Genomic DNA, 25,943 nt, shown 5'->3' on the forward strand with positions numbered 1-25,943 from the left:
CACATCCAGCTCTTTGTTCTGGTCTCTACCTGACCGTCACTCTGCACCTGCCAGGACAATTAACAATGGGGATCAAAGGCCAGAGGAAAGGACTGGGCTGCACCCTGCCTTTAAAGGTATCAAGAGGCCCCCTTCCCACCACCCCCCGCAAAGAAGCAGGGAGACAACAAGCTTCACCTCACCCCATGTTCTCATGGAGAAGTCCAAAGCCTCCAAAGCACTCAACTCTAGTCCAGGCCATCCCAAACTGTGACAGGAACAGCTATCCAATACCTGAGCCCCAGCCCTTCTGAGCTGATGCCAGGCAATGCTCTGCTTTCCCTGGACCCTCAACTTCTCCCAGTGGGATAGTGGAAGAGTCCCAAGGCTGGAGATCAAAGTAGGTACGGGTTTAAGGGAAACTTCTCTCACCTTCCTTACATCTGTCTCATTTTTTACTGAGAACAAAAAAGAGGAAACAAAGGGAGAAGAGATTGCCTTCTCTGGCCCCCTTACTTGTTAGATAAGGAAACTACAGGCTCAGAAAAGGCAAGTGACCCAACACCAGAGCCCAGCCAACACCAGACCCAACACCAGAGTCTTTAATCTTCCAGCTTTCAAGTTTGGCCCAGGAGTCTTTGTATTGTTCTATGTTGTCCTCCAGAGGTAAGGGCCTCATCTGTTCACCTTCAGGTGCACATGTATTTCCACAGAACCCATATTTACATACTTTCCATATCCCTATGCCATGTGGGCATGTGCAAGTACCCAAGTATACATAGACACAAGCCTCCCACATGGACAAATACAATTCTTTAAATACAGATAGATATCCACGTACACCTGGGCATACCCCATACATACACATATAGATCCCCATTAAGTAAGTGCCACTCTCAAGAGACCTGGATCATGAGGCCAATCCCTATCCTTCCCCAGTCACTGCCTTTCACTGACCATACAACTAGTAATGGCCAGCTATGTGTTTGCCCTAGGCTCCTGTTCCAACCAGGCCAGACCAGAGGAACTGCCTTTAGGTGGTATCTATTACAGGACAAGTGACAAGAAAGAGGCCATGAAAGGAGAGAAGCTGAATTTACATCCTGGTCATGGGGCCTTGGGCAAGCTTAGTTTCTCTGAGTCTCTACTTCAGCACCCAAAGCACAGGGACAACAACCCTCCCTTGCCGCATAGTCGTGAAGATGAAACGAATGAACGTATGTAAGGCACCGAGTACGGAGGCTGGCACCAGCTGGGGCTCCTCCGAACGTTGGTGCTCTGTTATTGACAGTGACAGACGTGGTCAGCCCTGTTTTTCCAAAGTGGCAGCAGGGCAACCGGGGAGGGACAAGGGAGGCAGGCAGGGCTGTGCCTCCTGCCTTCAAGAAAGTCTCCTTATCCTTTTCTCTCCTTTTCTGTAACTCCTTTTGGTTTCTAGGGTCCAGAGTAGCAGTAACAATAACAACAAAGCAAAACAAAACACAAAAAGAAAAAAAAAAATGAAACAAAAACTTGGGAGAAGGCAGAGTAACTCAGTTCCCTTACTTCTCTCGACTTATCACGGAGTGTAGATGAGTCAACCTCTCCCTCACCTCGCCTCTCTCCCTAGTGGCCCTCAGCTCTTCCACAGGGTCTTCCTGACATCTCCTCTGTTGGCCTAGTTCTGTGGATCAAGAATTCTGATGGATTCAAGAATGAGATCTAGTCCCTATGCTTGAGCGGCTCATGGTCCTGCACAGGGACAGACCAGGCCACATAAGATAACCAAGAGGCATGGCCCTTGGATTACACTGCAAAATAACCTAAAGGATAGCCCGAGGGTTACAGTGCAGGCTGATAGTCAGGATGCCTAGGCTTAAATCCAAGCCCCACACAGATCCAGGAGAGCTCACACGCTCCCCTGTTCTCAGGATTCACTTCCTCAAGGACACAAGAGAAAGACAGAGGAGCTACAGAGTGGGACCAGGAGATAGTGGTGGCATCACCTGACAGAACACAGGCTCTGAGCCACGGCCAGCAAGAGGCAGACCATGAGGTGGGCCTCATTGCAAAGACCTGCCATGGAGGCCACTGCAAGCAACTCCAGGGCAGAGTTGCTTGTTCCCTCATGGAGGGAGAAGGAATCCCAGCTGGCTTGAGTGGACTCCCTCATTCGTTCCGCTTCCCCTTGTGGCCACACTCATGGGGGAGGCAGAACAAGGAGGGCTGGCCCCTTAGCTGTGAGTGTGCTAGGCTAGCCAATCACACACCAAGTGCCAGCACATGCTAAAAGATTTACACACATCACCTAATTGATTCCTCACACTGTACTGCATTTTTTTTTTTTCTTAAGAAAGAGAGAGAGAGTGGGGCGCGGCAGAGGAAGGGCAAGAGAGAGTATCTTAAGCAGGGCATGGTGGCGGGGCTTGATCTCACAACACTAAAATCCTGACCTGAGCTAGAAGCAAGAGTTGGATGCGTAAGTAACTGAGCCACCAGGCACCCCGGTTCCTCACCGTAATCTGCCACCTTCTACTGGAAGGATATGGAGGTCCTCTGGCACAACAGTGTCAGACTGCCCAGAGCCGATAATGCTACAAGGCATGGTGCCCTCTTTCCCATCCTGCTATCCTGCGCCCATGGACTCTTTCTTCCCACACATGGACATAAACGTAGCATTTTTCTGGAGCTACTGCCACATTTTTAGAAGGAAGCTTAGGCTAGCTCCACCGAGACACTGGGCAATGGTACCTTCTTGTCCTTACTCTCCCAGCTTCTCTGGGAGAAGGCATACACAGGGCTGGCCCACATCAGTAGCTTAAAAACCCTGTAAACTACTTTGCAGGTCCCCAATTCGAGAAGTTGCTGCATTCCTCCAGGCCTCTGGACATTGCTGCCTCCACCTGGAATGCCCTTCCCACCCTATCTCCCCAACACTTTCAAGGCCCAAGTCAAATATTCCCATGAAATCTTTGTTGACTTTCTCTCCCGCCCCCAGATGAAAACGACTCTTCCCTCCTCTGCGCTGGAGACAAAAGAGCAGTAAAAGCATGGTCTCGGAGCCTGCCGCCTAGACTCGGAGGCTGCTCCGGCTCTCGTTAGCAGGTGAACCTTGTGCCAGGTGCTCTGCCTTTCTGGATCTTCGTCTCCTCATCTGTAAGATGCCAATACCAGTGCTAAGCTCTTAGAATGGGGGATTAGGGACCTAATTAATATAAAGCATTTAGACCAGTACCTCTTCATTTTTATTAATTACCTCTACTTTATTTACAAAGGAGGAAACCAAGATTCTGAGAAGGGAAGTAACTTGTCCAAGGTCATAATGCAGGTAGTGACAGAGCCAGGGATCGTCTGAAGGTAAATGTGAACATGCACTCCACTATACACCAGCCACGCTGATGGCAGCTGGAACCAAGAAGAGGAGATGGACAGCTCCGTTCACTACCTTCACACGCAGGGTGAGCTCGTCCACAGATGGCATGAGGCTCCTCCTCCCTGTACCCCCATGAATTCTGCCAAGGGGCCTCTTTCTCCTAGCTCCTACAGACAAAGTCTGCCTTGAGCTCCTCTCTCCTTTATCCCCCATATCTAGTCACCTCGGTCCTAGTGGCCAGTACGAGGACAGGGGAGGACATTTCACGTCCAAGACAACTCTAGGAGTAATGGTATTGTATTTCTTCTTCTATAAAGAATGATACTGAAGCTTAAAGAAGCGACTTTCCTGAAGCCCCACAGCTAGTAAGTGCAGTCAAGATTCTAAATCAAGCCTACTGGACTCTGGAGCCTGCTTCTGTGGTATTAGTTGTCTTTTACACGTTCAGGGAGGTTCAGGAATTTGCTTCAGATCACATAGCTAGTTGGGAGCAATGTTAGAAGTCTGAGCCAGACTCATCTGATTCTAAAGCTCCTTTTCTTGCACGAATGGTCTCCAGCCTGTGAGCAACATCCCCAGGAACCAGTGTCCACACCAAGCATCACCTGAAGACTAAGTGAAGGGTCCATTTCACATGTAGCCAGGCCTGGTGTTTAGGTAGGTTTATGCAGATAGCGTTGTAATTAACAATACAAATCCATTCACTGTAGCTTTTTCCATTAGTACTTTCCTTATCTTATCTTTAAACACCCCAAACATCAGTTCCACCAAGTGCTGAGGGGAGTAGGAGGGGAAGAATGGCTGTGAAGTTTTCCAACATTACTAAGAGCTCCAGGTACTCTGCCTGCTTACCAACTTAAGAGCTCTCTGCAACGGCAGGCAGGCACTTTGTCAAGGCACTTTTCCCCATCCTTAGTTACAAGCACACAGTAGAGAAGAGTCTTTTGTATGGAGTAACTGTCCAAAGGTCCTTAGCAGTGACAGGAGGCACAATCCCTTCAAGGACTTGAGACATGAATGCTAAGAACCAATGCCATCTCTAGCAAAGGGGACTCAAGTCTGGAGCTAGGAAAGGAAGGAAGGAGTCAAAGAAGTGAGTCTGTCTTTCCAACTCTGGCTTCCAACTCCTTCCCTGCCCATCTGCCTAAGTTATATGGTCAGGGAAAAGAGCACTTCACCCAGGCTCAAATCCTAGCTTTACCTCTTCCTGGCTATGTGCCCTCAGACAGGTTACTTAACTTCTCCATTCCTATTTGTCTGAGAGATCTGGCAAGGGACTAGGCATGGACTCCTGAGCTCATTAGTCCAGCCCGATATTCAGTGTGGCTTCAAGTAGTTCTTGTTGATGCCCAGTGTGTGTCCCATCCAGTGCTGAGTACCAGAAATACAGAGATGGGTGGCATGTAGGCCTCAAAGTGCTCACAGTCTACTAGGAAATACAAATGTATTAGCAGATAATTGCAAGAGCATGCAATACACTCATTATAAAGTGTGAAACCATCCAAAGGAGGAGGTGATTGACTATTTCTACCAGGGGTCAGGTCAGAGAAGCCTTCACAGAAGAGGGTTTTGAAGGATGAAGAGGAGTTTTCTCAACAAACTAAAAGGGGGAAAGGCAAGGTAGGCAAAGGGAATAGAACGAGCAAAGAGAAGTGAAACAGTCCCTTTGAAGAGTGTATTTAAAGAATGGCAAGAAGTTTGATATGGTCAGAATGTTAGAGGGACAGGAGAGACGAAGCTAGGGATGCTGCAAAGGGCCTTGGGTACTTTGCTCAAGAGAAAGGATGGGCCACAGCTTTCCATATCTACCCTCTTGGCTCCAGTGCTTTTCCTGTCAAAACAAGCACACTGCAATCGCACCCTTTCCTGTGCCTTTGATTTAAGAGTTCCTCTCCTGGCCCTGACAGTAAGGCATTTCTGTCCCACAGATTATAACTCACTCTGGGCTATTATTCAGCTCCCCAGCCCTGGCCCTGCTGCAGTTAGTCCAAACATAATATCCTTCATGCATATATTATCTGTCTCCCTATTATCTGGAATCATTTCGGAATTAAATTTCAGTCCTGCAATATTGGCTTCAGGAGCGGCGCGCTTTATGGGCTAGTCAAAGGTTAGAATACCAATCAAAATAACAGTGCCGATGCAGCGAGACATTTTAATATTCCAAAACCCGGTAATTGTAAAAGGACATAATATTTTTTCCCTGATTACCCCAAAGGCAACACATGTTAACAAGGCGAGGGAAGGAGTGAAAGAAATTTCAGAGTTCAGACAGCTGTAAGACATATTTAAAGGAAAAGCCAGGCAGGGCACTACACCATGGGGGCAGGGAGATGCGAAGAAAGGAGACATTCTCTCCAGCTCCAGCTGCCCCGATTCCAAACACAGCACTGTTCCCTCTGCTACTTCTGGACCACATCCCAAGAACTCATGCCCAAGGGCAGACATTGGAGCGGGTGGGATGAAAGGAGAAAGAGCTCAGCACATGGAGTCTTGAGGCCTGGGTTCTAGTTTCAGCTCTACAATCCAGGAGCCGCCCGCCCCCAAGACTGGCTCTTCCCAGGGCTTCAGCATCAAACCCAACCGCAAAAGCTCCAGGTTGTTTTCTCACTCGCCCCCTCCTTGTCCCATGCCTGTGCCTCCACTTCTCCCTCATTTACACCTGATGCTCTGTGTCTTGTCCTCTGTGTACATATTTCTTCCCCAGCACAGCCAGAGGCCCTGGCCTCAGAGCTGGCTCCCACCAGGATAGTGGCCCATAACTGCCCCACACAATGCTCTGTACTTTGGATGATGCCAAAGACGTGGACCACAGCACATCTGGTTCTGACCACCGAGTGGTCCAGAAGCATCTGTCTTGATGCAAACCCTCTCGGCCCTCCAAAATAAAACACCTTGCAGGGCCCCTATATCTTCATACCCCTCCCTCAGTTTTCAGTTCTATTTGGTCTGTTTTTTCCAAATTAGCTTGTGAATAACCCCAATGGAGGGACTCTGCAGGAGGCACCATGTGGCCACCATTCTATAGAGTCCCAGCCTCTGTTAGGCTGCCTATCACTTGAGCAGCTTAATTCCCAGAGCTCCAAAATAGTGACCTGACCAACAGAGTTTCAGATCTTTTCACTCCTGATGGCTTCCCAGCTAGCTGAGTCTACTCGCTGGGGCCTCCAATCTGCATCACTCCGACCTGCTGACCTGCCTATGGCCCCCAGCAAAGAACTTCATTAAGGCCAAGAATTTATTCCTCCATAAGCCCTTAATTTATTACTGCACTGATTGGGACTCTGAATGCTCCAAGGTCAGGAAAAATTGTGCTCAATCGTAGACACCAACCTCCCCTTCAGCAGTCTTTCCTGCTGTCCACTCCCAGGGGAGGGGGAGATAGAAATGCTTCTTGGAGGGACCCAAAAAGGTCTCCTCCTCCTTATTCTCTCTTTCACAGCTGGCCCCAACCCCACCCTTTTCAGAGCACCCAGAAATTACAGCAGGGTGGAGAGCACAGATGGCACAGGCAAAGTGGAACAACAGTCTTCACACTCTGGCACATCTGGGTCTGTTAAATTCTAGGTGACCCCCTCCCTACAACTTCTGAGTGTGATTGGCTGAGCCCTGTCAGTGCTCAGAATCCTCTTAAGACTCCTGCCTGCTTCCCCCAAAACCTGTCTAAACAGGCCAAGAGGGAATTCCAGACGATTTGTGAGCGTATGTGCATACACCTACCTGGCTTGGTCTGAATGTACGTGAACTGTATCTGCATACATGTGGGCATATCTTTGTATATACATTTATCCCTCTGCGTCCATACGTATGCAGAGAGAATATATACATGATGTGTGCGTGTGTGTGTCCACATACTCACTTCCTTATGGAAGTCGCATCTGACCTATCCCTTTGTTAACCTCTTGCCTACAGTAATATTTTCTTCCACCCAATCTTAGCTACTCACTCCCATGGGCACACCTTGGAACCTGCCAACATGGAGAACTGCCCCATGTCTGAAATCACTAAATCACACACCCTATGCTAACTATAATCTCTTATCTCTCCATGTGGCATGCTCAACTACACCTGACACACCTTTCCTCGCCTTACTAGGACCTAGCTACTTCTTCCATATCCATCAGGCCCCCTGCTGTCTTCCTTCTCCTCAGTATCCAGCTGAGATCTCCTAGTCCATCTTGGCAACCACCGTCTTGCCAGTATTTTCAACTCCTTTGTTCATCATACTCCTCGGGAAAGTCTTTACCCTGGATGAATTAAGTGTTTGCTGCCAGCATGCCTACAACCAGGCAGCTGAATTCTCTAAAGACAAGTCCTATAGCAGAAGAGAGTGGTTCCACCATGGATAAATGCCATCAACCTCGAAGAGACCCTCAATACTGTCTAGAAATCCTACTCTGTTTCTCAAGCTGGCTCAAACTTCTACTCTTTTTTTTTTTTTTTAAAGATTTTATTTATTTATTTGGCAGAGAGAAATCACAAGTAGATGGAGAGGCAGGCAGAGAGAGAGAGAGAGGGAAGCGGGCTCCCTGCTGAGCAGAGAGCCCGATGCGGAACTCGATCCCAGGATCCTGAGATCATGACCTGAGCTGAAGGCAGCGGCTTAACCCACTGAGCCACCCAGGCGCCCTCAAACTTCTACTCTTTACTCTTCGCTAAAACTACAGCAATCCTTTCCACTTTCTACAAACCTTCCCAGTCCTCCACTATTAGCAAGTGGCTCATCTACTTCAAAGGGGAAACGAACTATCAGATGGGAATTACTTCACCTTGCCGTCAAATCCGCATGCCTTCTGCCTCTGTCGCACCCACCTTTCCCTTCCCCCTCATGGCAGAAGAATGGTCCTCCTCCTGCAGAGAGCTGATTTCCATCCTTTTCTCCACCCCTTCTCCTCCTCATCCTCTCAGAGACCTCTCTCACTCCTGTATTTTTAAACTTTCCTTCTCTAACGGTGCTTACAACCAAGCACATCTCCCATCTTAGGACACGCCACCTGCTTCAAGCCCACGCTTGCCCCATCACAGTTCTCGTCCTTTCTCTCTCCTTCAAAGCTATGTTTCTGAAAAGGTTAAAATATCTCTGTCAGCTCATTTACTCCCCAATTCGCTCCAATTTGGCTCCAGTTCCTCTCTCACCATTGAGTTTTTACCAAAGTCATCGAGCTCTTCCGTCCCAGGCGCTCAGGGTTCAGTCTTTCTGTTACGTGGCTCCCTGTGAGCCGACTGGTCCTCTTGTTCTGAAAATTCTTTTGTTTCTGTGGCTTTTGTGGCACCACATCTGGTCTACCCCTTTTCTACCACTCTTTACTCTCTCATTTTTACCCTCTCTTTAGCACAAAAGGTTAGGAAAAACTAAATTTCAGTTCTACACCTACCAGGTATCAATGTGGGACACTGAGCAAGTTGCATCCTCACTCCCTTATTTTCTCAACAAGGTAGTACCTGTTTTCTCAACCTTAAAACATGAAAAATAGAGATATGCAAATAATAACAGATTACTTCAAGAAGTAATCAATATAAAAATTACTAACGAACAAAAAATTAATAAACCATTTTGTATTTAAGTATGTAACTTATACTTAAAATGTATATCAATTCAGGGGCACCTGGGAGGCTCAGTGTGTTAATGCCTCTGCCTTTGGCTCAGGTCATGATCCCAGGGTCCTGGGATCGAGCCCCGTATTGGGCTCTCTGCTCAGTGGGGAGCCCCCTTCCTCCTCTCTCTCTCTGTCTGCCTCTCTGACTACTTGTGATCTCTGTTAAATAAATTTAAAAAATCTTAAAAAAAAAAAAGTATATCAACTCAGATGCTAAATCTTCATTAGAAATATTAGATCTCTATTTAGATTTTAAGCAGCTAACAGTTGAAAATGTAAACTCACCAACAGAGGTTGTTCTAAATATACTTAAAAGAAGTTCTTCAAGAAAGTTTATTTACATAAAAGTTAACTAAACTTTTAAAATGAGAAAAAAAATGGCAACTATAATGGACAATACAGGTAGAGCACACAAAATGCAATCAATAAATGAGAATTTTTACCACTACTACCAGTGACCACTCCTTCTCTAGTCTGACTCTTTCTTCTCTATTAAGTACTGGCATTTCTCAGTGCTCATCCTAGGCCCTCTTTCCTTCTCGCCCTGTATATTCTACACTCCCATGGCTTCGGTGAGCATTCCCATACCAACAACTCCCCTGAATCTGTAGCTCTTATTCAGACCCTATCCCTGAACCCTGGCCCTATGTATTCAACTACTCTGTAGTTTCACAAGAACATCTGAAAGCATCTAAATTCTTTGTGCCCCAATTGATCTTCTCCTCTAATCCCCACACTTCTCCTCCTTCCATTTCATCAGTTGCTCAAATCATAAACTTTAAGAGTCACTGTAGCTTCCTCCTTCATCATCAACCGTCACAGCCAGTCAGTCACTCTTTCCTGTCCATGGTATAGTCTGTTCTACTATAATAACCGTTTTGCAAGAGCACATTCATTTCAATGCAGTCAATATATTAGGAAACAGTCTGGCAGAATGTGAATTTTACCTTTGTTTATGTGTGATTTTGTCCATAATCAATACCAGATAGGCACAGGAAAGTATACCAAGCTGAAGAGAGCTGTGTAAGAATATGCAGAATGCACACACGCTTACACTTCAAACTTATCGTAGCTTCCTGGAACACTACATCTGTCATAAGCTGCATCCATCTGGCTCCAACTTTCCAACCAATTCCAGAGAACTCTCCTTCTACCACTTCGCAATAACTCACAAGCTGCAACCTTTCTCATGCCTACTGCCAAGCAAACTTCATGGTTTTTTCAAGGTAGAGTGCCATATCTTTTGTAGTATTTACATATTTCTTAGCCATTTAACATGTGTAAAATTATGCTACCATTTTTATTAGGTTCTATCTTTTTTCATACGTCACTGATGAAGTTTCTGAGTATTGTGCTCCTAACCCCATTTTTATTGCAACTTTTTATTACAACTTTTCATAGCACGGTGATTTTTAAGAAGGTCTATGTTGCCTTATAGCAGAACTGACTGTACCATTTAACACTCTAGAATCAATCCATTTTTCTACATTTCCACTCCTATCAGTTCAATCCTGGTGACTATAGTCTTTCACCTGGACTGTAGCAATGGTCTAATTCTGTGGTTCTCAACCAGGGACAAGACCTCCCCACTCCTATCCTTGTCTAGGCCACTGGAAATGTATGTGCATATGGTGGGGATGGAGCAATTTTGGTTGGAGCAACAACTTGGAGCAAGGCACTACTAGCAGGACAAGAATGCTACAAGTTCAGCAATGCTGTCCATAATTTCTCCCACCCCAAGATGCCAACTATAGACCCATTTAGAAAAATCAGTACTGATCCCCCCATATCAACACTCAGCTCTCTCTACACTGTAGCCAGAAAGAGCTTTTTCAAAATCCACATCAGATGACAACTCTCCTACATTTAATAGCCTTTAATAGCTTCCCCTTACCCTAAGGATAAGGATCAAAATCTCAAGTGTGATCTCAAGGATTAAAATCTCCCCTTCCAGCTTCATCCTTCACCACTCTCCTCTCTTCCCCACATTCACTATGCTCCAGGCAGTCCTTCATTCAACAAATAATGACTAAACATCGCTGTGTGCCAGGAACTATTCAAAATGATGAGGACAGAATAGTGAACAGAGGAGACAAAAATTCTCCACTCTCATGGAATTCACATTCTAGTTCCATGAAGCTCCCAGGCTTCTCCTTACCTCAGGGCCTTGCCACACGCTTCTTAGCGAATTCCTACTCATCCTTCAGATCTAAGCATAGATACCCTTCCTCAGGAAACCATTCTCTGCCTCCCTAAGTCAGGCCCCCTTATGAAATGATGCCATGACTCTGGATCTTAGCAGTGTTACAACACAATTAGAATTATTTAATATCCATCTTTTCTGTTGTATCTTCAGGCCTAGTACAGTATCTGGAACACAGAGGGCACTCAATAATATGTGTTTACTGATGAAGATGTGTATGTTTATGTATCTATATCTATATATATCTCTACACATGTCTTCATGATTTATGAATATGTATGCATAAACATTCATGCCTGTGTTATATTTCCATATTTCTGAGGGTGAATATGTAACTATATATGTATACCCATATGTATGAATGGAAACATACATACAATTTTGGATATGCCTATTTGGGTATATTCATTCACTTGAGTAAACACGTGTATATTCATGCACGTGTGTGTGTGTGTGTGTGTGTGTGTGTGTTCTTCTGGCTCCTCAGTGACAGCTCTGACCTCCTGGAGGGAACTGGGAGCAGGGCCCCAAGTCTTCTCTAAGCTGACAGTTCAATAAGAGTGTAAGATCATTCAATGACACTCCAAATGTCAGCAAACACTGGCTTGCTTCACTCTGCTACAGGGGAAGTGGGTGGAGGCGGGCAGTATGGCAGCCTGGCCACTGAGAACCTGCTCTTCCCTGATGCAGTACACACCATTTCTGGACAAGAGAGGCTTTAGGAAATGGGGATGGTGAATTCAGTCCCAGTTCACTCAATGGCTAAGTCTTGGCAGCCAAACAGACCACGATCCCTCCCCCTCTACTTTTGCCATTGGTAAAAAGTTCTGCTTGTGGAGTTGAGGAGGAGAGGAAAAGGAAGGAAAGTGCGGAGGAAAGAGTCAGATCAAGGACAGGAGAGGGCCCTGGAGACAGTCAGGGCCTGGTCACACACAAGGAAAGAAGGGCACAGAGTAATACGTTGCACAATATCCACACAACCCTGGCGATGACCTCTCTGGCTGGATCTTATTGTTACTATTTTTAAAGGAGCAGGAATCTTTGTGCAGCCTGCACTAACTCATACTGTAAAAGGTCAGAAAGATCAACATGCCCCTGGAACTCCAGGACCCTGCAGCCTCTCTGTCTGGAATGGCTGCTGGCAAAGACAGGCCCAAAGTCTGGAACTGAGTCATCTCTCCCGCTGGGCTCTCAGGTACATCTGGAACATGACGTGGCTAGAGGACAGAGAGGAAGGGATTAGGCCTCTCTAATGCCACTTGCTTTATGCCACTCTTGTTTTTCCTAGACCTGCTCAGTTTACCTAACACAATCACAAGGCCAACTGGGAACAGGGTCTCCAGTGTCCACTGGTACCCATGTCCCTCTTATAGCTTGGCACAGCCCGAAGAGAACCACGCTGAACAGGCTCAGGACAGCTTGCCTCCAACCCCAGCAGCATCAAGGTAGCCTTGAGTGGCAATGTTAACACACGGGTCGGCTCTTTTCCTGCCTCTCTGCCAAGGAACCTGGAGGCAGGGACCTATCTGGACACTAAAAATTCTAGTGAACTTCACAGAGCAATTGTTCATGGTCAGCGCCCACTTCGCCTGGCCGGGCCTTCACATTGCATTTGCTGAGGCCAGCAAGCAGCCTCAGATGCACGCTGACAGCTGGCACGCTGTCTTTCAGGAGTGCAGACCCAGCCACACCCCTGTGCAGAGCCCCGCCAAGCCCTGCGTGAGAAGGCCTGTGGAACCAGCTCTCAAAGATCAACGAGCCAGCCAGCCACTATTCGCTGAGCACGTACTCTGTACCTAGCCCTGGCCTGGCCGCCTAGGACACAGAGAGGAAGCAGCCTCATCTCTGTGCTCCAGATGGGACAGGTCTGTGAGGAAACACAGAGGGACTCGGTTTCAATACTCAAAAGTCACTGATATCCAAAGGGCCAAGGGGTCTCAAGACTAGAAACTAACTGCTGACCTCTCAGAAGAGATGATGCCTGAGCTGAATCCTCAAGAATAGCAAATGCAGGGCGCCTGGGTGGCTCAGTGGGTTAAGCCGCTGCCTTCGGCTCAGGTCATGATCTCAGAGTCCTGGGATCGAGTCCCGCATCGGGCTCTCTGCTCAGCGAGAGCCTGCTTCCCTCTCTCTCTCTCTGCCTGCCTCTCCATCTACTTGTGATTTCTCTCGGTCAAATAAATAAATAAAATCTTTAAAAAAAAAAAAAAAAAAGAATAGCAAATGCATTTTATGAAGGTGACCAGGGGCGCTTCAGGCAGAGATAAGGCCACAGGCCAAGACCTGAAGGTAGGACAGAGCCTGGCCCCTCACCCACAGATGGAAGGCAGTAAGTAGCTACTGCTCAGGTCCAAGGGAGGTCAGCTGGAGAGGTGGGTGAAGGTCAAAATATAAACAAGACCAAGGGTAAAGGACCTGAGTACCAGAGGAAAGCAAAGGAGTTCACAAATGATGCCACAAAGAATGGCTGCCCCGAGATTGACAGAATCAAGTCCAGGATCATTCTCCTCTACTGTTCCTCTACATGTTCACTCAGCTCCAGTCCACACACACACATCAAAAGAATGCTGTTCCCCTCATCTGGAAAGTCTTCTTTCCTCTTCAGATTCATATTCCACCTGCCTTGAATGCCTAGTTCATGATCCAAATCCTTACAATACCTAGTCTTACCCTTCAATGACCTCTCTCTTCTCTAAGCCCCCCTGGGAGCCACTACTCTGACCCCTGGTGTCTTCTCTCTTCTCTGATTTCCTGGGGGTCACTAAGCTGATCAGCGGCATGGGGTTCTTGAGGCTGCTCCAGGGCTGTTGCCCTTACTTGAGAATTATGGGGGTGAGTCTCTCTAGCAGACTGGGGCTCCAGGAGGAAGCAATCCAAAAGAGTGATGGGAATCCCTATCTTAGGAGTCTATTCCTACATCTCCTTTCTTCTGCTTACCTGAGAAGTATAGCACATATTAGAAAAGTACAGTTTTCTGGGTAATTCATTCTCTGTCAGGCTCTAATTTTGTAGCCACTTGGGGTTCCCTCCCAGCCCATAGCCCCAGCATGCACTCCCCAGGTACTTGGTGCTATATTAGGGCCAGACTCCTTCCTCATACTCGAAGGGAATTGGGCTCCAGCTTCCACGGTCCTTCTCACATGAGCAAGGCTCCGCTGGGGTGAGGCACGACCAAAGCTAGCCTGAACCAATTCTACTTCCCAACCAGAGGGAGATATCAGGGCCACTCAGAATGGTCAGAGGCCATACTCATGATCACATCAAAGCAGGATACTTTCCCAGACGGTCAGCTAGCACCACACCTCTCCTAAAGACAATGTGGCTCAGCCCAGTGATTCAGTTTTGAGCAAGAACTGAGAAAGTCCCCTTCGTTGCGACTTCTCTGCACATCAGGATGACACGGCCATAGGACAATGTTATACTCTACCCCAAACAGCTCCCCACTTCCAGAAAGGTCCACTTCCAGTGTATGTTAGCTAGGAAAGAGGAAGGAGGGATGTTGAGAAAAGAGAACAAAAGGAAAAGGAAAAAGGTGACAACAAAAAGAGAACAGAGATGAGTAGAATAAAGAAAGCAAGGGGGGAGGGGATCTAAGGCACAGGAGACCCAGAGGAAGCACCCGAATGGGGCTCAGACACAGTACCTTTTTCAGATTAATCCACTGCTTGAAGTAATCCGCCACCGGCAAGCCCAAGTATTGGCACTGGCCTGGGAGCCTACAAGAAAGGGAAAAGAGAACAAGTTGGGAACATCCATGTCCCAGGTAAGGAGCATGAATCTAGGTGTGCAAACACACCTCCTCAGAAGGCTAACCCATTAGCCATGGTCCCACCCTGCCCAGGAAAGGCACTCCACCTCTAGCACCCCGGACACTGGGCTGCAGATCTACATGTGAGCACCTGGAGCCTCTATTCAAACTAACACAAGCAGCCACTATTTTCTGATGGCCTGTAGAATGCTAAGGCTCTTACTTGCATTGGCATGTGATTCTTCAGCATGGCGCTAGGAGGTACCATTGCCTACCTTTTACAGATGAGAAAATGAAATTCAGAGGGGTCACCGAAGGTCCCACAGCTAAAAACTGACAGTGCCAAGAACTGAACCCAGGTCTATCTCACCCCAAAGCCTATGTTCTTTCCAGTGTACCAGTTTGCAGTTGTTTTGTTATAGCAGAGATGCAGGCATCTAAGACGGGAGGAGAGAGAGAAGGAGCATGTGAGTTGGTGATAACTAGACAGGGGCTCCAGTTCACGTGAAGTCTCTAGCAAGAGGTTTTCTGCCGACAGAGAAGAGACCGTGCAAAAGGATAAGAGGTCAGAATTTAAACCAAAAGCCCGTTTTTACTTTTCCTTGTCATTTATAAATGGTCTTTCATTGTAAATAGGATGTTGTACCTGCATAAATCCATTCAACCAATCATTTACTGAAGTTTAATAATAGATGGGCACCTAGGGCTCAAAGCGAAAGTCTCAGCCCCTGCCCCTAAGGGGCTCACGATCTGTTCAGTGAGATGGACAATAAAAGAAACAGACTAAACAGCCTTAAGTTGGAGCACTGGGATACATGAAAACATGGAGGAAGATACCAGAAATATTAGCTGGAACAGAACATAGGATTTTCTTGCTAAAAGAAGAGCTTGGCCTTAGGCAATGGAGAGCCTCTGAAGAGTTGTGATTTACAATGATTTTTCTGGGGACGACAAAAACAATACCCTGAAAAAGCTGGATAGTAGCCGAGAGCTAGATAGAGGCCGTAGAAACAACGAGCAAGGAACAGACAGGAGATGTGAAGGAGGCCTTGGCAACCAAATGGGATGTGGGGCCCAATGAGAGGAAGTGGTCTAGAGCCCAATGCAAAGGTGTGTGGCCTGGCTAGCTTCCTGCTACTCTCTGAATCAGATAGAGAGAAGGAGGGAAGGGGAGAGAGAGGCTATCAGACACCCAGAGCAAATCAGCATTTTAGTCAATTTTACGGCTGTTTCTAAATTCTCTACCCAAATCACGGTGCACTGCTTACTGCCTCACCCCTGATGCACTGCTGGAAGGAGGCACAAATTTGGGAATGCAGCTTTACGTACATGTATGGCACATGGTGGGTACTCAGTGTCTGCTGAGTTCAAAGTGCCCATGAGATATGTGGCAGGTGAATGATATCTACAGAGGTGGCTACATATCCAGTTTTGAGCAGATGCCTGAACTGGAGATATAAACTGCCGAATCATTAATGTAATTTAAATGAAATTAAAGCCACGAGAATAGATCAACAGGGAAGAGTATGGAGTAGGATAAGCAGAGGGCCCAGGCTAATGTCTCGAAAGTGTTACTAAGCAAATATGCAATCAGGTCTCCCCAGAAGATCATCACCACACACATGGAACTCACTACTTTACGTAGCAATCAGCTCTAGTTTTGAACTTCAATTCTAGAACATCCTTTCTTGATACTGAACTAAGATCTCTCTCTATAACTTCTGCCCATGAGTCTTTAGAAACTGGACAGAAAGACTTCCATCTCTTCCTTACAGAATACTCCCAAGATCTGAGGGCCCAGGAAGCCTCCTCCCCCAGAGATCCCTTCTCAGCCCTTCCAGAATTCCACAGCAGGTAATGTACCATGAATCAGGACTCACCCAATCAACCCTCATTCTAGAGGGCAGAGCTCCTGGACCTTTTTCAGGGTACCAGATACCCAGAGTTACACTACACATGTACTTTTGACCTCAATTTGTGTCAACCTGTGGTCAACCTAAACAACCTAAAAGCACATTTCCCTTTTCTGGAATATATATAACTGATTTTTGAGCTTAAATTACAGGTCATTAGTGTCAAATGCCACAGAGTGGTCAAGCAAGATGACAGCTGAGAAAAATCCAATGAATCTGGCATCAGCGCTTGGTGGGAGCAAAAGGTAGCATGCAACATGTCCAAAGGTGAGTAAGAGAAAAGAAAGTGGAGACCACAGTGTAAAGTCCTTTCTGAGGAAATCTGGTAAAGATTCCAGTTAGGATGACTGGTTCCAGCCCAGAAAGTTCCAGGGCAGTCCAGCCTCCCCTCCATTACTCCATTGTTTGGCAGACACTGAGAGGAAACTGATACTCATGTTTAGGGCAGTAGAGTAAGAATTCACTTTTCTAAAACCTGAGATAAAACCTGAGAGGGAGATTCCTCTCAAATATCCAGGTGGCACAGGAACATTAACTACAACCAGTCAATTTCCCAGAAAGAAAGTTCTGGCTGAGACCATGATGAAGGAGTATCCACACAGCCCGTCCCTACATGGGAACCGAGGACCAAGAATATAAGGATACTAGGAAAGGTTTTGAAGGCTGAAAGATAGCCTTAGGAGCTAAGGCTTAAGGAGAACTGTATTGTTTGGATAACTTTCTCATTTCCTTCCATTTTTCTTTTATGTTCCTTATCCTTGTTATTTGTGAAAATGTTTGCTGAGCTCAGCTATTTTTGAAAAGCCACATTAGTCTGTAAGTGAAGGGGCTACCAGAAGCAGCAGAATCTGCAAAGGACTAAGTCAGGGGCACCAACCAGCCAAAGGCAGGGGTCCTGAGCTACCTATCATATTCTCCCTTAGCCATTCCCAGTGCCCTGATTCTTTTGGATGACATGGACCAGGAGTCCTACTGGCTGTGGCTTACACTGGTGGGGGGCGCAGGGAGGGATTGGAGGGTGGTGACTCCCTCTTCAGCAAGATCTCAAAGGTAGACATTTCTATCCAGGTAGGAAGGTCTGGCACAGAAGAATCCGACCTGACCCTCTTGGAGGAGGGCCTATATCAGACAGGCCGCATCAAAGACAGACTAGACAGACCGTTGGGCAGGTTGGTCAGCCTCTGATACAGCTCAGCAGCAGCCCTGCACGTTATCTGTACCCATGGCTGACTGAGGCAGGGGACGATGGGACTATAATTCTCGCTCAGGCTCCAGGACTTGCAGGTCTACACGCAGTCTGCAGACTCACAGGCACTCAGGTTGCGGAGTCCTTCAGTCTGTGGCTGGTCCTAGCCCTGTGACTCCAAGGCACAAGCAGTTGAGATGCAGCAGCGTCCAGGCCCATGTCCACAAGAGACACAGAGCCAAATGCCAGAACCTGAACTTCCAGTTACCTCATGGAAGACAGCTACACATTTCTATGACAGAACCCTACCCAGATCAGAGAGAGCACCAAGAGAAACTGGGTGAGAAAGGTAGGTCAGAGTAGTTGTCATCCCCTACATAAAATAGGAAAGTGATGCCCAGAGAAGAAAAAGGATTTGCTTGATCACACAACAAGCCAAGGGGAGAACAAAAAGTAGGACCTCAGGCTTCCGACTGCACAAGGCATCAGTCACGCACATGCACATGGAGTTCTTTACAGTCCCTAGGAAGGCCATTGCTGGGGCCTGAGAGGCAGGTAGCATGGTAAGCATGGTGGTTACTGCTCAAGGTCACATCTGGCTCCAGGGTCCTTAGGAGCCTAAGGCTACGGTCCGTGGGTAACAGGGGGTACATGGTTCCACGAATTTGGAAAGGAAGAGGGCAAAAGCGGTCTGAAAGCCGTTCCTACCAGATACTGATCCCAGGAAAATAGCCACTGGCAGTGGGCCCTGGACTACCCTGCGGGCATGAACGTGCAGGCAGGTTTATGGTGCCCAGGTCTCCGTGCAGTTGGAATCACTGGGCACAGAGCTCCTCAACTGCCCAAACATCATCTGGCCATGCTTATTACTGCTGCCCAATGAAATTTTATGCACCGAGTCCACAGGTGTGATTTCCCCTTCTTTATGAGGGTCGGAATGACATCACTGATGGCCAATAGAAAAGAACCAATTATGTCCAGGCCATAAAAAGGAATGAGATTTTTTCAACCAAATCAAAACTTCCTTCAGCTTCATGAATGCAAGGGGCCCCCTTTAAGGAAGGGCCCCCCAGTCCTGCCATGGGCTCTAAACCGAGGGATTACGATTGCTTTCCAAATACTGTGGGGCCTAGGGCTGGAAAGGGGCTACACCTTCCGCATTCACCATGTGATGATGCTCCTATCACACTGGGACCTGGGGTCATCAGCACAGAACATCAAACTCTCCTCAAAGATGCCTGATTAGCTCCTTACTACTTCAAACTTCAGGCAGGAGTTAAAGATGAGGTATTCTTCAAGTTCCCTTATTACTCCTTTCAAATAACAAACAAGAAAGCAGAGAGCCCTCCCCAACTTAGAAAGAACAGTGTGGGAGGAAGAGGGGTACAAGAAACTGCCCCCTCCAATAAGCATAGGGCACAAAGCATAAGGAATCCAGCCCTCCCCACCCACCTCTCATCCAGCCCCACCACCTGCAGCCCAGTGCTTGGGCTGGGCCCAGACAGCCCTGATGGCAAACAGGTGTGACCAGCTCGGCGCCAGCCAAGGCAGGGGACTAGCTCATTAAGGGAACACCACCCTCACTAATGGGTAAGGGCAGGATGAAGCCATTGTGAACAGTCGCTCAGCTTTGAAGATTAGGTGAAGCAGAGCTGGGGGCTCTGCTAGAACTGCTAGGCTTGAGTTGAGGAGGCCAGCAACATTTGCGGAGGTCGGAGAGACACAAACAGCCAGGATGAGCAGGAGCACAGGCACCAGTGCTGGCAAAGGTTATGCACAGAATTCCTTCTGCGCTTTTCTAAGTCTAAGGAGCAACTCCACATGAGGGAGATATAGGTCACTTGCACTTTTAGCAGACCTGAGCCCTGAAAGAGCAGGAGGCCAGCCAGATCTGGAGCCTCATGCAATCCCTTTCTGCCTCTCTAGGAAGGCCGTGAGACCTGGCGTCCAAAAGCTCGAGGAGACACACACTGCTCACCTGCAAAGGCACACTGTTTTGTCCCATCTGATATGCAGAAATGGGGAGGGGGTACTGAGGGGCAAAGGGAAGAGTAGGGAGAAAGGCTCGGTCTTCTCCCAAGCCACAGCTGTGCCACAGAGAGACGGAAGGCCCAGCCTAGCAAGGGGTAGGCCAACAGACAAAGCCAATCAGCCAGGTGGGTGCTCCTGCCAAAGTGACACGTTGGAGGGAGTGGGGCTTGCTTCCACGTGAGGTCTCTATGCTTGCTCATTCTGATACAAACGTGCACGTGGAGTGTTGTCATGCTGGCTGTCCTGTGTTCCAGAATTGCCATGTTTCTGAGGCCTTGGGAAAGGTCCCATTCCCAGCGGATCCCAGTCTGGGAAGTGCACCCATTAGGAGACTTCACAGCCAGGGTGATGAGTCTGCATCCAGCACAGGCAGGCTATCCCAGGCGAGGCAGCACTTAGCCAGGGACACAGCTCTTTGTCTCTCCTGTTTCCAGTCCCCCCCCCCAGAGGAGATAAACAGACCCTGGGTGATAAACGGCCCGCCTTTCACGATCACTTTTCCTCAAGTTGAGGAGAGTAGCTAGTGATGGATGGGCTGGAATTTGGTTATCGGGAAGGGCTGTCAGCCAGAGGTGCCTATCTCCTCCCCCACTACGCAGGGCATCATTACACTGTGGCATCGAGGTAAAATATGAGCAAGGGGAGGGAAGGAAGGAATAGGGGAAGGCTGGGCTTCCACACAGAGCAAATTGAGCTACAATGAGAGCGGGCACAAGGCTGGGACGTTAGTTATCTGCCACGACACCTTTATCTCTGTGCAAATTGGTCCTTCCTCCCCCACCGCATCCTCTTGTACAAACAGAGGCAGGCACAATGTGTCACCACTGCAACAGCGAAGCAATTTAACCCGAATTAGTGAGGGGGTCAAGCCAGGAAATAGGGTTTTCTCATTTCAACAGGTTCCTTAGTCTCTGCTTTGAACCACCACATTGGAAGGAGGAGGGTGGACAGAAAGCAGACTCATAACTGAATTCACTCACTTGGCCACTGCTGATGTTTTAAAAAATGAATGCTGGAGCCTCCTACTTATCAAAGCCGGTTAGTTTCCATCTCACCTGCGAGACGCACTATGGCAAAAGACATGAATCTAGGCCACCCTTGCAGGATGAGCTTCCAGTGCTTTAAGACCACGTGGGAATCAGCAGGGTCAGGAAGGCAGACAACAGTGCTGCGCAAGATAGCAGCCCCATGCCAACATCCCCTTCTAGAAGCCTACAGGATAGGGATGCTGGGTGGCTCAGTCATTAAGAGTGTACTTTCGGCTTAGGTCATGATCTCACGGTCCTGGGATCGAGCCCCACATCAGGCTCCCTAATTGGCAGGAAGCCTCCTTCTCCTTCTCCCACTCCTCCTGCTTGTATTCCCTCTTTCAGTTTCTCTTTCTCTCTCTGCCAAATAAATAAATAAAATCTAAAAAGAAGAAGAAGCCTAGAGGATAGAGTGCAGGGTGGGGTGAAGGATGCAGGCCAGGGAAAGGGGCAGTAGAAGGTAGGTAATCACATTAAAGATGATTCTGGACAATTCAAGAATATACTTCAGTCTACAGACAGAAGCAGTACGCTGGCTCCACTCTCCACCCAACATCCAAGGTGCTTTAAGAGGGGTGTCCTGTCTCTGCACCCCCGACAGATAAGACACACACACACACAGAGTTGTGCTGAAATTGAGGAAGCCAAAGGCAGCACTGATGGCAATGACAAGACTAAAAGAGCAGGAATAGAGGAGTCAGGCCCATTCCCCAGTGGCTCCCCTACTGCAGACCCTGGAGCTAGAAGGGGGCAGGGGGGCGGGAGAGGGCAGCACAATCCCCAGCCAGCACATGGCTCTGCTGCACGAGGAGACAACTTGGTCAAGTGCCCACATGTCCTTGAGCAAGTTACATTACCCTCACGCCCTGCTCTATGAAGGTTGTAGGAGCCAGCCAAGGGAAACACGTTCCTACATAAGCACTTGTACAAGGGAATCTGGCTATAAAGAGGTCAGCTGTGACCAAACCTGCAATAGCCTTTGGAGAGGCTTTCAGGCTACCAGCCTCAAGAAGACAGCACCTTACTCAGGAAAAATACCCTGGAGAAGCTCTGCTAGGGATGACACAGAAAGGGGACATTCTAAAACCACTGAACAATCTCAAAAAATGAATTCCAAGAATTCATTTGGGGATGAAGGAAGGAAGCACCTTGGGACTCATTCTCCAAATCCAAAGAATCAGCACACAAATAGGAGGGAACAAAAATCAAGGCCACAGTCTAGACACAAAGTTGAAGAACATTCTACCTCAACTGACACTACAGACTTAAGGGTGGCACTGAGACCCAGAACCCTCAAGAGCAGATGCCAATCAAGCCTGATTCCTAGACTCAGGGAGCTTCTAAGACCACCCAGAAGATAATCACAACATGAAACCTAATGATCACTCCAGGAAAGATGACAGAAAGGGCCATCCTATTTTTGGTGATGGGAGAGCACTGCTGGGGGAGCACTTACAAACACTTCGCTTTAGTCCCCTGATAGAACACACACACACACACACACACACACACACACACACAGTCTCTCTCTCTCTCTCTCTCTCTCCCCCTCCCTCCCTCCATTCATTCTTCTCTGCCTGCCCACAGCCCTGGGAGAGTGCCTACTTCTCAGCCCACTTTGCTCCCACACTTGCTCCCATCCTCTGGGACAGCTGCAGGTTACAATTCCAACCACAGGCTTCAGAAAGATGATACACTTGCTGGAGCCTGCAAAGGGTCAGGAGAGAGTACTGTTTGAAATACCAGCGTGACAGCTGGCTCCTTGTCTGTCTCTTCCTCCCCCACCCCCCTCCCCAAACTTGTCATGGTACAAGAAGTCTATAAGCAGCCCATCAGCTTTAAATATCAGTGTGCGTGAAGCAGGAGCACGAGAGCGAGGGAGCGGGAAGCAGACAGCGAGCGCCTCTGTTGCCACTGCCTGTCAGGGAACACTAATGAATTTCACCACCAGCAGCCATGCTTCAGATTGGGAGGGGGGATGTGGTGGGGGTGGGGAGTTTTCTAGGGAAAACCTCGCAGTATTAAAACATCTTTTCCCAAAGCCCTGTTAATAAATGTCACTGCAGAGCCGAGAACTGCAGCCTACCACTAGGACTTCAAGGCAAGGGAGGGGTAGTGACAAGCCCTAAGGTCCTCCCAACAGAAGAAGAATGCCAAGTGTGAGGCTGGAGGGGGCCAGCTGAGCTCTGCAAATTGGGAGGGTGACCACCATGACCCATGCTCATCTTATAAAGGCCTTGGGCTGCCTAGCTTGAGGACCAAGACAGGAAGGAAAGGCCTCAGGTTGGGGGAGATCACCAACTGTGTCTCCCAGGCCAGAATTACTGTCTACCCCACTCCCCATCAACTTTAGCTACCTCATTTCACAGGGAGGCCCGTGGGCAAGGAACTGCTGGGGCTTCTAGATCTCCTAGATCTAGGGAAGGTAGGGGGAGGAAACTCTGGCACCAGTCCCAACAGGAAGTATTCCCCCATAGGTGGCAGGATCCAGAGCTTATCATAATCTTCATTTTACAGATGAGGACATGGAGGTTGACTGGGAATGTGACTTTCCCAAGATCCTACAATTACTAAGTAATGGAGTCAGGACTCGAACCCAGGTCTCTTAATTCTAAAGGCCCATCTCTTTCCACAGCACTATGCAGGTTCTCTGAGGAAGGGCCAATCACCTTATGGCCTCCTGTGTGTCCTCTATTCCCAGGCCCCGCCACTCCCTCCCACTGGTACACATGCACCTTTGGCCTGGCATAAGCCGCAGCTGCCATGTAGCACAGGGCTGGGCTCCAGGCCAGGGTGAACCCAGCCTGGCAGAGAAAGCCCTGGGAGTGAGCCAGGCCATCACCTGGGAGTCTCCACAGCTCAGAGGGCATGGCTGCAGGCCTAAGCCTTCCCTTGGGTACCTTCTGCACAGCTCTGATCAGCAGAGTCTGATCTGGCAGCGACCTGCTGTGCAGGGGGCAAATGACATTTAATTTCCTCTTGGTTTCCCTATGGTACAGACGAAAGGCCGTCACCTGCGTCTGGGTCTGGCGGCACAGCTGGAAGTGTTCCCAGACATGCTGCTCTGGAGAGTTCCCAAACAGAAACCAGAACACAGGCAGAGCAGAGGGACACCCCATAGGCCAGGCTGCTGGTCATCCCTGAGAAAACCAACCTCAAATCCCCATTGCCAAGCAGTTGCTCAAAGCCTCCAAAGGCACTGATACGTAAACAGCCCCTCCTAGCTCTGCTGCTTGCTGGCCCACTGGCCCACCATTTCTCCCCCACGGAGCCCACAGAAATGACCACAAGCACACAAGTGCCACAAGTGCCACAAGGGCCAAACGCACCCTGTGGTGTTTAAGATGTATATGAAGTATAACATGCACTTCCCTGTGCCACAAACAGTTCAGGAAGTCAAATACCTTCTATCTCCCCACCCCCTCTCCAATGAAACAATAAGACAAGCATCCCTCCAGGGTCTCCCCAAGGCCAGTTCCTCCAAGGAAAGGGCACAGTGCCCCACCTGTTGTGACTATGGGAAGTGTCAGAGCTGCCACCAGATCCTGGCTAGAGCTCTCTCCCCGGATGGAATGGCCCCAGCAGGCAGCAGGGAAGAGGGCAGAGGGAGGAGGGGGAGCAGGTGATAGGAGGTTTCCAGGGCACTTTGGTCAGTGTCTCAGCTGATGAACTATTCTCTTTTTTGGCCAAGGAAATCAAGAGCTCCTTAGCAGTTTGAGCTGTTTCCAAGACATCTCACTTGTCCCCCACTACAGTCTCCACCTGGCCTGTGGCCATCTTGACCCTTTGCCTGGGCTGCTTTTGTATGGCCTACAATGCCCTCTGGAGGCTCCATGGAGAGGCATCCTGCAAGCGGCCAGGTTCCGGGATGTAGACTGATCTCTGCTGTGATACACAAGGACATAGCTCTTCCCCTTACCCTCTGGCTGATCTCTGCCCTGACCCCAGCTCCCCTGGCTCCCTTAAAACAGGTAACCACTAGGCCTACACAGAGTCGCACTTCTGGGTGGGCATAAGACCAGGCTAGCGGTTTTTAAACTGTGCTCAGTGGGGTTCTAGGTCTCTAGAGGGCACATGAGGCAACTCTGTGGACTGGGGAAACAGGAGGAAGGAGGACAGGGTCTTGCCCTAGCTTCAACCAGAACAGTTCAACTTTTATATACTTCGTATTATTGGGATTTCTTTAATATTTGTTTTTTAAGAAAAATTTCCTGCTAAAAACTACTACTCCTTCAGTCTCTCTACTGTGCACCTGTCGGCTCTCACGGCATTTGTTCTGTATCTTCTGTGTAGTGTTTCCATCCTCCACTCACTCAGCCTATAGTTAGTCACATGCATGCCACGTTCTGTCCCGACCACCTGTGTTGCTGACAGTCTTCCCGACTTTCCGGCTGGAGCGGCTCTCAGCAAGGGCTGACTCTGGGCTGTTGCTGGAATACCAGCACTTCCAGCAGACACAGTGGTCAGCATCTTCAGGGGCAGTTTCTGAAAGACTTCTCTGAAAAAGAGCTGCAGTGGAGGATGACTGACACTCACAAAGAAGGTGACACTCACACGTGGCATATGTCACTCTTAAATCACCAAGTGGGACACACCCACTATCATCATTGATCACCCAAATCGACCTTTGGGGTAACCAAAGAGACTTTCGCTAACGGCCAATCTTTAGGCAAAATGCAGACATTCCAACCGGAAATATCACTCATTAAAAGTTTCCAAACCATGAATGTGAGACCATCCATGGAAACACAAGATGATGCTCATCAGCTGAGTACTCGGGATCTGTGACCTTGGAAAAGAGTCACTAGTCCCACAATTCTGCTTGTAGCACTGGAAATGGGTGAAGCCCCTTGGCCCCATAAACCAACTCCACTGCCTGACCTCCTCCAGCCAGCTCTGGGGAAGG

General features: G+C 48.4%; 1 protein-coding gene across 10 annotated transcripts in view; it reads right to left on the reverse strand.

Annotated features, from left to right (window-relative positions):
- ERI3 (ERI1 exoribonuclease family member 3) overlaps nucleotides 1–25,943 on the reverse strand; it is a 126,203-nt gene that overhangs the window by 45,896 nt on the left and 54,364 nt on the right. For all 10 annotated transcript variants that reach the window (XM_013044664.2, XM_013044653.2, XM_013044647.2 and 7 more), the window contains one exon: nucleotides 14,775–14,847. In XM_013044664.2, the coding sequence (XP_012900118.1) occupies nucleotides 14,775–14,847 (73 nt within the window). The remainder of the gene's footprint in view (nucleotides 1–14,774; nucleotides 14,848–25,943) is intronic.

Source organism: Mustela putorius, unplaced genomic scaffold, assembly GCF_011764305.1.
Source record: "Mustela putorius furo isolate JIRA1106 unplaced genomic scaffold, ASM1176430v1.1 tig00003853_pilon_pilon_pilon, whole genome shotgun sequence".
NCBI lineage: Eukaryota > Metazoa > Chordata > Mammalia > Carnivora > Mustelidae > Mustela > Mustela putorius.